The 14,099-nt window shown below is 27.3% G+C and overlaps 1 protein-coding gene across 2 annotated transcripts in view; it reads left to right on the top strand.

The window, feature by feature from the left end:
- The window catches only part of LOC132917380 (FMRFamide receptor), a 118,265-nt gene extending 110,517 nt beyond the window's left edge, over positions 1 to 7,748 (top strand). The window contains exon 3 of one of the 2 annotated variants that reach the window (XM_060978096.1): positions 4,405 to 7,748. In XM_060978096.1, coding sequence (XP_060834079.1) covers positions 4,405 to 5,106 — 702 coding nt within the window. In that variant the 3' untranslated portion in view covers positions 5,107 to 7,748. The remainder of the gene's footprint in view (positions 1 to 4,404) is intronic. The other variant, XM_060978095.1, reaches the window with a different exon arrangement.
- The last annotated feature ends 6,351 nt before the right edge of the window (positions 7,749 to 14,099 follow it).

Genomic DNA, 14,099 nt, shown 5'->3' with positions numbered 1-14,099 from the left:
TCAGTGCAAATTATTAGCGCGCACTCTGCTTAAGCTCATGATCGGATTACTCATATGATACCGAATTCTGTACTTAATAGTTTACCTACACTATCTCTAAGTTATCAAAGCACGTTGAAACAATTCATTCTCAAGCGTGAATTATGGTACACAATGGATGTATTTAGAGCTGACAAAGAAGGGATATTGCATTATTGCGTTTGTTATGGCGATAATAGTTTTGGTAAATAATCAATCCTCTGTTGTTTCTGCAACGAAAACAGACAGAGTGTGGTTTATCGGCTACCACGCGTTATAACGATTCAGAAATTATATAAGTTACTATAAGTATGCTAGTTGGTATTATTATACAATATTAAATATTTCTTAGATGCCAGTTACTTTGAAGTGGTTAACAATATTGGTGATGTGAGACAAAAGTTACGCGTCTTATCTGAATCTTATAAGTTCCTTACTAAATCATACCAAGTTGCTTTCACTGTAATAATCTGAAACAAATATAAAACCGCACGATGTCTACCAATAGAAACAACATTCAAAAAAAAAACCTTATATATTTGAATGATATTTAAGAATATTTTATGAACGTAAAAAATATTACTGTAAAACAAATTAATATTAAAAAAACACAAAGCGTTATCTCAACAAATATAATTGTTCATGGGAACAAGTTTTAACATCAAACTATTATATAATTATCTTCATACAAAATTAATGATTTTTAACAATTATTAAATGTAAAAACTAACAAAATAAGTGTTTTGCATTAGGCCTCATAATTTGAACTTTTTCTTAGCAAAAATGAATATAGAAAGAAAATCTAGTCTTAACCATCTCTGTTGAGATTTTCAGTGAGACATTTTCAAATATTTTTTTATAATATATCTATTTTTAGAAATTGATTATTTTAATTTAACAAATATTTCTCAAAATGAAAATTTGGTTAAACAAAAAATGATATGACTAAATACTAAATAGCTGGGTCTAATACTTGATTAACGTCTCACTTTAAGTCCCACTTAAAAAACAAGCATAAAGCACTCAATTTGAGACTACATCTTCTTAGACTTTTATTCAGTTTTGAATTCTCATTGAAAACTAAATGGTAAATCTAAATAGCTCTTCTTACACGCGGTACTATGATATTCAATTTTGAGGCTTAACAGATTAGGTATTGATTAAAAAAAAGTTAAGGCTTGAAACTGAAAAGTTCTGTTTAAATGATTAATGAAAAAAAAATTGGTAAATTGTGTTTATTTATAACTTTATAGTTCTCAATAAGGATAACTTTTTAAACAATGTTACTATACGATTTATTCTGAGCATAAAAAATAAAACATTGATAACACAACCTAATATGTATATAAAAATAAAGATAATTAGAAAATCAAATTGATGTATTTTAGTTCTGATCCTACTAAAACGTAAACCTACAACATACAGAACCTGTTTGTATTTTCAAAATTAAATCACTGATTTCTGACATATGCGAATCTACACAATAACGTGGGTGAGAAAATGTATGCAAATTGTATTCAATTATTATATTATCTACCATCGTTGTAGCTTAATACCTAGTTTAATCTAAAGCGTATAACATAATACATAGCAAACAACCAAAATGGTCGTAACCCCGCACTTCAATTTAAAATCATATTTCAAGATGTGTTTTGAATTCAAAATTAAAACATCGTATTAATACAATTAACATTCAAATAATTGATTTTTATTATGTATTAGATATATTACATAATAGTCGTATATAGGTTTTCTCCTTAATATTTTATTATTAAAACATGTTGATTGCTTTATTTTTATAAGATAAACGTTATAAAAAAACTATTGAAAAACATCAATATTTCAAAACATATAAACACTTGACATACATATAGACTACTACCAGAAAAGGTTTTTTAATATAATGCAAATTGTTTTCTCAATTTTACAATAACAACATATTAATATTTGCCTAATATTCATTGCTAAAACGAGCGTAGTCGAAACACAACAACATAACAACATCCAATCCCTGGTTATAGATAATAACATAATATTCTGAACACAGCATGATGTATAAACGAATAAATAAAAACAAATATTTGATCGATACGATTGTTTTTTTCATAGTAAGCAATCATATAAAAGCTGCATATTATATTATTATGAGATTAATTTAATTCCAAATTAATATATACATATAGAATATTATACACCAATAATACAAATTATATTACGTATTGAATATGAAATATTGTTTTATACTTAAATGTTGTACATTTTACTTACACATTGTAGTTACTTACACGTGACAGCAGTATTAATAACGTTGAAATCAAATATTTTACATGTGTACATATTAATTAAGTTTGTGCTGTATTCATGTGGTTACTGTGACTTGCGTGAAAATGTAATAATTATATTAGTACGAGTGTATTTAATCGGAATGATTCGTAAACTCGTAAAGTGTCCGTATGTTCAAATAACTTCAAATGTTTTATCCTCAAAATCCGTCGATTTATACAAAATGATTCTCTTAAAAGATTAAACAATTTTCCACTACATAAAAAACCCACTTTAAAGGTTCCCATAAACTCAGAATCAGTCGTTTTATTTTTATGTTACAGCAGGTACTGTATATTTTGTTAGAGTAGATATACATTATTTTTACTAAACATAATATTATTATTTACTTAGTTATTTTTTTTTTCCCTTTAAATAATATAGTGGTTGTAGTGATACTCGAAACAAAATAATGAAAATTCACTCGCGGTTAGTTTAGGATAGTTTTGGTGAAAATTCAACATAATATATTGATTATATTGATATTATGATATGTTGTGGATACGTCGTCAAAATATTATATTTATACGTACCATATTAGATGAATCGTACGTATCATGAAGTTTGTCTCATATCTTTAAAAGGATAACACTTTATCAAAATAGTGGTTTATATTATATAAGTTAGGGTTAGGATATTTATGCACTAAAAAATATATGAATATGTATGCACTTATGCATTAAAAACCAGCTAAATATGCATGAAAAATTTAAAAATATGCATTTGAAATAAAGAAATTATTGGACAAGAAATGAAATAAATATATAGAAAAATTGAAAAAAATGAAAAAATGAAATAAAATATAAAAAATAAATTAAAAAGAGTTGCATTAAATAATTAAAGTTTGTTTCAAATATTCCACTGTAAATCTTCGTCTGTTTGGTGCTAATATACGTTTTTGAATCTATTAAATAAAAAATCTCTATGTAAAAAATTGTATTTATTTAAATTATTATAGTTAAATAATAATAGTCACCTGGAAAAACTCCTCTCCACTTCACAATCAGTTGTTTCATCGATTGAAACCCAAATTTTCTTGTCGGTTACATAACTTCGAATTTTATTCATTGTTTCATGATAGCACTCTGATAAATAGTTTTTGCGCATTGTCGATTCATCAAGTATCTCTTTTCCCGTATACTTTTCCTAAAATCGCGAATAATAGCGTTGTTGGCCTTATTTAATGGTATGTTAGCTGAAGACAATGCTCTACATAAATCTAAGTTGAATGACGATATTTTTATGTTATGTTATATAATATAACATATTTAATGAAATGAAAATTGTTTTTTTTTTGTAGTTTCTATTAAACACTGGAAGTGTGTAATACTTTTGTTTATACATTTTTTCAGTTATTACCTATTATTTGAATTAACACCCATTTATGATATATTTCTACTTATGTTATGTCATCTAACACTCGATAGGTATCATATTGTGTTGTCATTTAGGTAAGAACTCACTTCCAACAAATGCGAATGTGTGACAAAAAACATGAAACAAAAATACGACTTTATTTTAATGGTAAATAAGTTATTATTGAATACTGAGTGCAACGGTTTTAAATCTTTTTATCAAACATCTAAACAATTTAGATAGACGAATTAAAAATAAATAAGGTATATTCGTCGAGCAAAATATTAGAAAGTTCAAAATGCTAAGAATTTATTTCGTAAAAAATTCATATTCAATAATCGATCAAAACAATTGTGTAATGTGCAATTAATGTGAAATTTAAAAAACAGAAATCAACATATTATGATAATAGACATAAACAAATGTTTAGGGTATAATTCAGCTTACCTTTTCGTAATGGAATTGATTTAATTTCAACTGGATCGCTGGATGAACTTTGCTATAAGATAAAAATACATTTCAGCTTAGAACGCATAATATAATACTTTTTATTGGAAAATCTCTGGAAAGACCCCCTTACATACACGAACTCCACTTCCCACAAAATGTAGGCAATCATCGCCCGTATTCCTGTCGTATGTGCGCGACCGCAGTCAGGCGACCCACCAATCAAATAGTATTAATAATCGCACGCCGCGGGTGTTGCAGGTGAGGAGGGCTAACCGAGAGCGGCAGCGGCTGTCACGGCTGCAGAAGAAGGAGATCGGACTGGCCACCATGTTGCTGTGCGTGGTGGTCGTGTTCCTGCTGTGCAACGTGTGGGCGCTCATATCGAACGTGGTAGAGGCGTTCTACGGCATCACCGTCGATCACCTGGTCAAGGTCAGCAATCTGCTGGTGACCATCAACTCGTCCGTCAACTTCGTCATCTACGTGATATTTGGCGAGAAGTTCAAGCGGCTGTTCTTCAAGCTGTTCTTCCCGAGGGGCGTGTGGATGTGCGGCTGGCACTTTGCCGCTGACATCCGGGGAGGGCCAGGCGGCGGCGCGTGTGTCATCGCGGCGATGGACGACAGCGAGGCCACGTGCAACGGGGCGACGGCGTTCGAGTGCAGACAGTTGGGCGTCGGCGTAGGCGGTTCTTCGTCGTCCACTGACCACTTCAGGCGGTCTCACCGAGGACGTCACCATCACCACCACCATCACCACCATCATAACCATCACCGCGACGGCGACCGTCTGGACCGCCAGCACGGGACGGTGTCCATCAGCGTCGGTGGATGTGATAACGGCGGAAACGGTACATCTGACGACAGAGAACTCTGCTTGAAGACGCCTACCAGCAGTGGTCTGATGTGGGAACACTCGACCACTACCACCACGACCACCGTAAACGTGCATCAAATCTGAGCATCCACAGCGTTTGATTTTCATCGTAGTCACGTCGTAGATTCCCCAACAATGTCTGTGTGTGTGTGTGTGTGTGTGTGTGTGTGTTATTTTTATAGATTTATTATGTTGAAATAATTATATCGGATGAGCAGTATGCAAATAATATGAACGGGATGACGATGATGATGACGACGACGACGATCATAAAAGTAGACGATTTGGATGATAACGACCGGATGAGAACTGGGATGTGTATAGCGTAGTATTTCGCGTTGGACGCGGACGGACGGACGTTATTACAGTCCAATATCATCGCGAAAATAATACGTTTTAAAATCAATTAGGAAAAATACGTATTATTTGACTATAAAATATATTGTTTAATACGTGCTCGGTTGTGCTATCGCAACGATACTCGATGACACGAGATACAAGTGACGGGTGATTTGATATATTTCACGTGGATCGGTGTTTTTTTCACCAAAACTCCGTAGCTCGTTGAACGTCATCTATTTAATCGTGCCGCATTAAGATCATTACACGCCAGCACCGTCGGGATGATCGCTGGCCATTGGCAGTTACACGAGAGACGACGCGCGGTACCTACCGTACACATTACCGAGGCTGGGCAAGTTACCAATTTTTTTTTGTTTTTAACTTGTTAAGTTGAGTTGATATTTTAGAAAAGTAGGTTATGTTTAAAGTTAAAAATTATATTATTTTATTTTTAACTAGTAAAAATTGCCAAAATTGCCAATCGAATAGAAAAAAAGTACCTACTTAACTTGGTTGTAAATCGTTTAATTTTTTTTTTAACTGAGTATTTTACAATCCATGACAAATCATAACGAGTACGTTTGATGAAATTAAAAACACGAATATAAATGTATTTATATGTAATAATATTAAAAGTTCCATTAATAAAAACACATTAGAAAGATATAAAAGACCATACCAAAAGAAGTTTTTATTATTATTATTTTTTTGTTCCGTTTTATTTTATAAGACATCGCGACATCAAGGTCTATTTAAGCGTCAAACTATGTTACCTGGTAAGGTTCTCTTATTGAGAGATTAAAAATTAATTGGCTTAGGTGAAACAATGGAAATTATTTATGGACATTTATTTAATTTATATATTTACAATATATTATATATAATACATATACAAATAATTGTAAATATTACTAAAGATTATTAATTTTTTTTTTATTTAAAAAATAATTTGTACAAAACTATAAATTTAAAATCTTTTAGGTTTGATATTAGGAAACAGTTAACTTGATATTTGACTCGATTAATTAACTGATTGGCTATGATGGAAAACAATTTCAATTCAATAAATTAGAAGTTACATTACATAAACGTGACTTGTTATATTATAACATTTATAACCTAATTAAAAGTAAATTAACTCTGGCTTTTTATTCATGCCCAGCCTTGCATATTACTTTACGATTCGTGAACTACGTACATAACGTCTGTATAATACATAATATGATTTTATAATTGTATTAAATGTCAATAGTATCACATCAGTTATATAACGGCGTATGTACCTAAATGAATATTCATTCAATCGATATTGAACAGCTAAAGACAAGCAAATAATCTGTCATTGACAGTGACATCTGTCAGAAAAAATCTCGAAAAAAAAAATGTTTAATTTTCTTTTATATAGCCAATATTTTGATATTATAGTATGCAACATCGTATTTTCATTACATAACTTGTTTTGCTTATATCCCAAACAACCTCACTGTTTTCATATATTTTACGGTACAACTGAAATTCGAATTCAATGTTCATATACTTATATATATTCGCATTTTTTTCAAAATAAAATTCGAAGACTGTCAGATAATTGAAAGCATTACAAGTCTTACTGAAACGCGGACAAACTATTGCCGCATACCTATACGTAAGGTAAACGTCGCTCGGATTTTAATCATTTCCCGCACGCAACCTGAACTCAAAACCAAAACGTACCCCAGCAACGACGAAGTGGTTTCAGCTTTTCATATACACACAATTGAAACCCCACGCATGTCTGCGATCGCGAGATCGCCTAATATTATCATTTATTATTATAAATTTGTATATACGTATATGTATACCAATTCCGTGTATATACTAAATGTAATATGAATTTATACGCTATTATGTGTGTTTGTGTGTTATATCATCTTATATGCATGTTAAATGTTGTATAATACATGTGGTGGGTATATTGAATTTTCAGATTCAATAATACACGTTAAGGTTGAAATATTCTGGGTTTCGGCGCAAACTTGTTTTTAATTCTATATTTATTGTGAATATCTACCTACTTGTATGAAACTCCCGTTGATGTTATCATTGTATTAATATCGTTTATGTATGTTATAAAAAAGGCTTGAACCCGTTGTAATACAAAAAATATGATTCATCGATATCATATAAGTCAATGTAAAATGATACTGTATACATATTTTATTGTTGATTTTTTTCCATTCGGGTATATCACGCTATATATAATTATTAATATGTTACTTTTGAAAATTGTGTTCAGAAAAAAAACAGTATACCATATTTAACTGTAATTTTTATTTCATTTTTTTTTTAACATATGTAAAATCAAAAGTATATAAAATAAACATGTTTTAAAATTTAAAATAACTTATAACAATATTATGTAAAAAAAATATACATATTTTATTGTACTTATTAAATGGCATTATATAAATATATATTATAAATCTTTACCAAACAAAATATTTTTAAGTTATGCTAATGATATTTGCAGGCTGATATTTAAAAAAATAAACGGTAGACAAGAAGGTACCGTAAAACAATAAAAATAGAATCATAATATCTATAAATAAAATATAGTAAGACTCATAATAACATAATATGTAAAGTATTGGATGCCAATGAATAATGTTTTGAAATTATAACAAAATAATTAACATCATTATTTATTGTTTAAATAAGTAATTTAGTCTAAAATTAACTTAAAATGTATAAAAAATAATGTCCTTTATATATTTATTAGATTTTATGATTACAAAATGAAATACTTATGAGAAATTTTGTATTAAATTTTCAAAACTTAGACATACATATATAAAAGCTTTTATACATTCCTCACAACAAACAATTAAGCATTTATTTTGTCCCATTTTTGAAAATCAAATCATTTTTGCTGCTCTAAAAAGTGTTTACAGATATATAAAAAAAACATACACATCATTGTAAGAAATCAATACATACATTGTTCCACTTAGATTCTAATATACATATATATACATTTTAGTTTTAATTAAATGGTAAGGAAAGTGAATGCTAAATTTATTTTTAGATAATGACATATTAAAATCAAGATTGAGAACAATATGATTAGAGATATTGAACTTAAATTTAAAAACAAAGATTGTGTCATTAAAAAATAGAAACTATGGAACTTTAACTATTCAGACACAAATCATGGAGGATCATGAAAAAACTAGATGGTAAATGTTCTAAAACAGCACAAATTAAAATTGTCAACACGTCATTGAATCTATAATTTTAGTCATTGAGATTGAAAATGGACGCAATTATTATACAGTGAGGAATGTACGCATCAGCTAGTTTTAAAGGCATTTCTCAAATATACAGAGGTGTCAGTATAATATTCTATATTCATTAAAACTTTATAATTTTAAACATTTTAATTATTAAAGTAATGATTGTTTGTGCAATCATATGAACATCTTATCTTATATTTTATTATATTTTTATGTTACTATGACTTGTCGTGACTTATTATTTTATAGAATATTATAATATGTTTGTCATGTGCTTCATTAGAAATAAATAAATAATAAATGATTAAAGGTACAATTATATAGGTACTGTTTGATATATTAGGAAGTCATGATGGTATATTATTTTAAATAATATATAACACGTAATAATATATCTTTAGAGTCTTAGATATACAACCGACATTGTTAATTATTCTGGTAGACAAGGTAATATCAGTCAGAGAAGCATTTACTGTATGCTCTAAACAGTCTAAACGATATACTTTTAAGCCCTTTTAGATTTTAGCGAAAATTATAAAGCGAATGACCCGAAAACACATTGAACACCATCAAGTCACCTTTGCGGAAGCAAACATGCACAAGCTACAACGAAGATTAGGTAAGACATATTATACTTATAATATTATTATGTTATATTTTAAACTTCACTGTTTATTAGACCACAGCCCTAACTATAAAAAAATATTTTGGGTATTGATACAACATAACAAAAAATAATACGAACCATACAAAAGAACTAAAACATTAAATATATATATTTATTATTTATAGAATATATTGTTTAAGTTGCAAGTGAAATTAGATTGTTATATATATATAATTAATATCCATTAGGATAGGTTAGTTTTTACCAATTATTTTAAAATATACTGAGAATTTAAAATGTTGACCTATAAATAAAATACTTAATAAATACTAATAATAAAGTACTTAATAATCATTAAGTACCAACTAGATCCAACTTTCTTACAAAAAACACATTTTTAAGTTCATGGAATTTTTTTTATTAGAAAAGACACAGAAAATTAAAAATAAGTTAATACACTATTGTAAAATAAATAAATTTATCTCTACGCTTAGATTCTAAAATTTATATAGGCTATAGCTTAACCTTCAAGCTTTGCTACAGGATTTTTTTTTTTAAATAAAATAATATTTAATTTTTTGCTTCTTATTTAAATATACAACAGAAGACAATATTCTTATGTTCATAACTTATAGACTTTAGAAATACTCAGCCAGCTTTGACGAAAGTTTCAGAGATGGTTCAGAGATATCAGAAAAGTTTAAAAAGTAGTTTTAACCATGTTCAAATATATACCTAGTACTAAATCCAGTCTACCACAGTTGGATTGCCCATTTCAGTCGGATTAGTTCACAAAGCGAAATACGCCGACGCCGACTTGCCCACGAAGTGAGGTAAACCAAAACCAAGATATAATTTTAATATAATTGTCAAATAAACTAAAACATTGCATAAATTTCTATTATTTATAAATTTCAGTTACAATGCCTGAAGTTTAAACCAATTATTATTATTTTTTTTTTAATTTATTATTAATATTAAATAGGATTAATTCTGATTTATCGGGTTTTTATTTTTGTTTTATATGATTTTGGCTTTATTTGTTGTTACATAATCTTATGCAGTTTGTCCAGAACTTAAGCTGTGTTGTCTATGACTTTATATTATGTTCTTCAAACTTAAAAATTGTTTTTTTTTTATCATATCAAAATAGTTGACTACGTAATCATATATATATTATATTATCTGAAATTATCATATACATACAATTTCTCCTACACTATACAAATTATCTAATTGTATACAATACTAAATACCAATAAAAATCATATACCTATTTACCATCGTAAATATTATCCACTTTACCCAAATAATGTCAAACGACTCAAACGTGTAAGTTAATATTTACGACATGTATGCTGTTTCCAGATTGTAAGTTATCATTTTATTTCCTCTCTTATTTTTTTTTTATTAATATACAATAATAATACATAATAAGTGAGTATCCTGTTTTTTTATATCTACGGATATTGACATATTATACAATTTTTACTATTTTAACATAAAATAAATTAATATTTAATAGCTACGATAAAATAATAATATAATAGTGTAATGATAGTACCTATAATAGTAATGAAGTTTGTATACTATTAGTATAAGATAAACAATAACAATAACAATAATAATAATAACAACAACGTTTTATCTGTGGTGGTGTGTGGCTATTTGGATAACTAAGAAGGCTGTAAGGATAACCCCGTTTATCATAATATCTAAATAATCCCAACGACGCATTATAAAATGTGTAACATAGTAAACAAATTATATAATACAAAAATAATTACAATCTGAATAGTGTAGATTGAACTATATTTTTTTGCGAACATACAAAGAGAAAAAAACTGCAAGAGATACTAAACAAAAGTTTTTAGTAATGTTGTCTCGATTTGCTCAACCTACGTAAAATCTATTATTGTCGTATAGTTTTAAATATCATATATTATTATGATAGATAACTATATTTGATTTCACGCAATATTAAGTTTACTAAAAAAAATTACCAAGATTTCCTTAGTAACTGGTAACTGTTGTGCAATAAATTCTCATATTATTTTATTTTTATTTTCTTGAAACAAAGAAAAACAAGAATAACTATGACATTCTTTGAGTTTAATTCATAGATACTTAATTGTAAAACCATATAATAAATATGAGGAAATTCGTTGCTTTCAAAAAATGTTCTGAAAAAAATAAAAGCATGGTTAAAATTTCACATTTTAAAACTTAAATATCTACAATAATTGTACAGGTAAATATTTTGGCGTGTTTCTTCAACGTATTATTCAATGATTTTGTTTACTTTTCAACACAAATTTAAATCAATAATTTCAAAAATGGTTCAGTGAGTGATTTCAAATATAGCATTGTATAACTTTTAAAGTATGTATTCGACCTGCAAAGGTCATAAAATACTGTCCACAAACTTATAATCATATGACATACCTACAACCAAACGTAAAAAACTAAATGCACATTTATCACGCACGATGAAGACATTTTCTATTTCGGAGAAAAAGTAAAAAAAAACACTCAGTTTTACGTGGTTTCTTTTATTCGTATGATTTTCATTTTTATTTATATTTCGATATTTTCGTATATATTATAAGACAATTTTATTGTAAACGTGATTTATTAGTTATAACTATGCGCAAAGCTATTGACTGGATTCAAATATATTTATATCGCCTATATTATAATATGTTTTTATTGAAACTTCCAGATTTTATTAAGTATATTTTTGAAATTATTAAATACCTTAAGTACTAACAATACTAAAAATTAAAAAATTAAAATTCCTTGCACTTTGTGTAGAACAATTGTTTTAATGAAACACAAGGACAGTTGTATATTAATACACATATATCTATGCCTTAATACATTAGCCAACGTTTAAGTTGAGTACTTACATGTTATGAGAAAATTAACAATACGAACTTCTAAAGAACATATAAATTATATTTTTGGACTTACGAAATGCGTTGTAACATAAATTCCTTTAATTCATCTCGTTACCCAACAAAGGCTTTTTAGCAACCTGATATATAAGTTTACAGCAAGTAAAAACTGTAGGCAGAATAAATGATTCATTTTGGTCACAAATTCTTCATAAAACTAATTAAATAAATCATCTATATTGAACTGATTATGTATATACGAGTTTATGTGTTTGTTAGAAAGATTTGTCGGAATGATTTATATTAATGAGCTTTATTATAATATGAAAAATAAATCTTTCTTCGGTATATGTTACGTTATATTTATTTAATAAATTAATAGTTAATAATATTTTTAATAGGTAAATTGGAGAACAGATTATAAATATATTTTTTTTTTTTTTGTAGAACGTATACAACTTGTAAATATTTTGTTAAAAATAAAAAGAAACCACTCAGTAGTGATACTTTTTTGTTTGATAGTTAATATTAAGGATTAATTTGGTGTAACTAGGTCTTTGCATCATTGGTGAGTTAATCATATAAGTGGATTTTCGAGGATATTATTTGAGTTGAGATCTCTAATGAGAGAGTTTGGGTAGTTGGCTAATCGATATCGGAATCGTTTATAGAAGATGGATGTATTTTTAAACACAGTAATATATGTAGGTTGAAGTGTAAAGTGTGATAGGAGACGTAGAAAAGTACATTCGTTATCATAATATGAAATGAAGTTGATAAGATGTTTGGATTTCTTGTAAGCTTCATGATTTGGCTGCTTCCCAAATTTGTATCCTATAAGACCAAATAGGCATTAATATTATTTTGTATAAAATTAATTTGTCTTTATGATTAATAGTTATTTTTTAATTTAATAAAAAGTAAAGGATATTGTATATTTTGTCAAGTAAGTATGACTAGTATGAGTCATTTTATTTTAATATGGCAATACAAATTAAGTAGTTAAACATATATAGGTAGAAGTGGGCGTTTCATGCAATAAAAAAACATTTTATAAAAATAAAAATTATCATAATATTATAGTATTATAATAGTTAATGTATAATTATTTTTATTATTGAGAGAACATAAAGATTTAGTATATATACTAATATAGAGATAATAAATAAATTTAAATTACTACATAAGTCAGCCAAGATATTACAAACATAAATAATATAATGTAGAATATACAAAAAAACAAATATTTCTTTTCTCTTTTCTCTTTTCTAATGATACAAGGAAAAAATGTTTGATGTTTTACTATTTTCAAAAAATATATTGTGTACAAAGTTGATGCTATCTTAAGATTATCCTTAACTCAGTCACGCAGATATTTTAATTTAAAATATGTTTTCCATTTAGATCAGAGACACTATTTAAAATTATTTTTTAATTATTGAACAACATTTAATATCACATTATATTATAATGTAATTATTATAAAATATTATTTTGAGCGCATTTTATATTTTTCAATCTTTATCCACAGTCTTAATATCGCCATATTTTAAATTTGTATATGATTATAAATAATAAAGTATCGTTTTAAAATCCAATGCAAAGGATTTTGATTTAAAAAATAAAATAGTACAGATGTTACACATTGACTAATAAAAATTATACATCCTGATTTTTTTTTATTATTATCTGTTAGTTGATCAAATATTAATTTTCATTTTGAATTAAGTAATTTAAATACAATAACAAACACCCAGTAAAATTTGTTAGTCTAGTTGTAACTGGATTTTGGTGAACTGAATTTAATGAAAATACAAGATATTGTATTAAATGAAAAAAAATACCCTCTTGTTGAAGTATAGTTTTTAAAATAAATAATACAATATTATTATTTGTGTAATTACGGAAGATCTAAAAATGAGGCTACTACATGTTCTCTACAATATTATATTCAAAGAC

This window comes from Rhopalosiphum padi, chromosome 1, assembly GCF_020882245.1.
Source record: "Rhopalosiphum padi isolate XX-2018 chromosome 1, ASM2088224v1, whole genome shotgun sequence".
Classification (NCBI taxonomy): domain Eukaryota; kingdom Metazoa; phylum Arthropoda; class Insecta; order Hemiptera; family Aphididae; genus Rhopalosiphum; species Rhopalosiphum padi.
The sequence above is the reverse complement of the archived record's forward strand: the minus strand, read 5'-3'. Positions and strand labels throughout refer to the sequence as shown.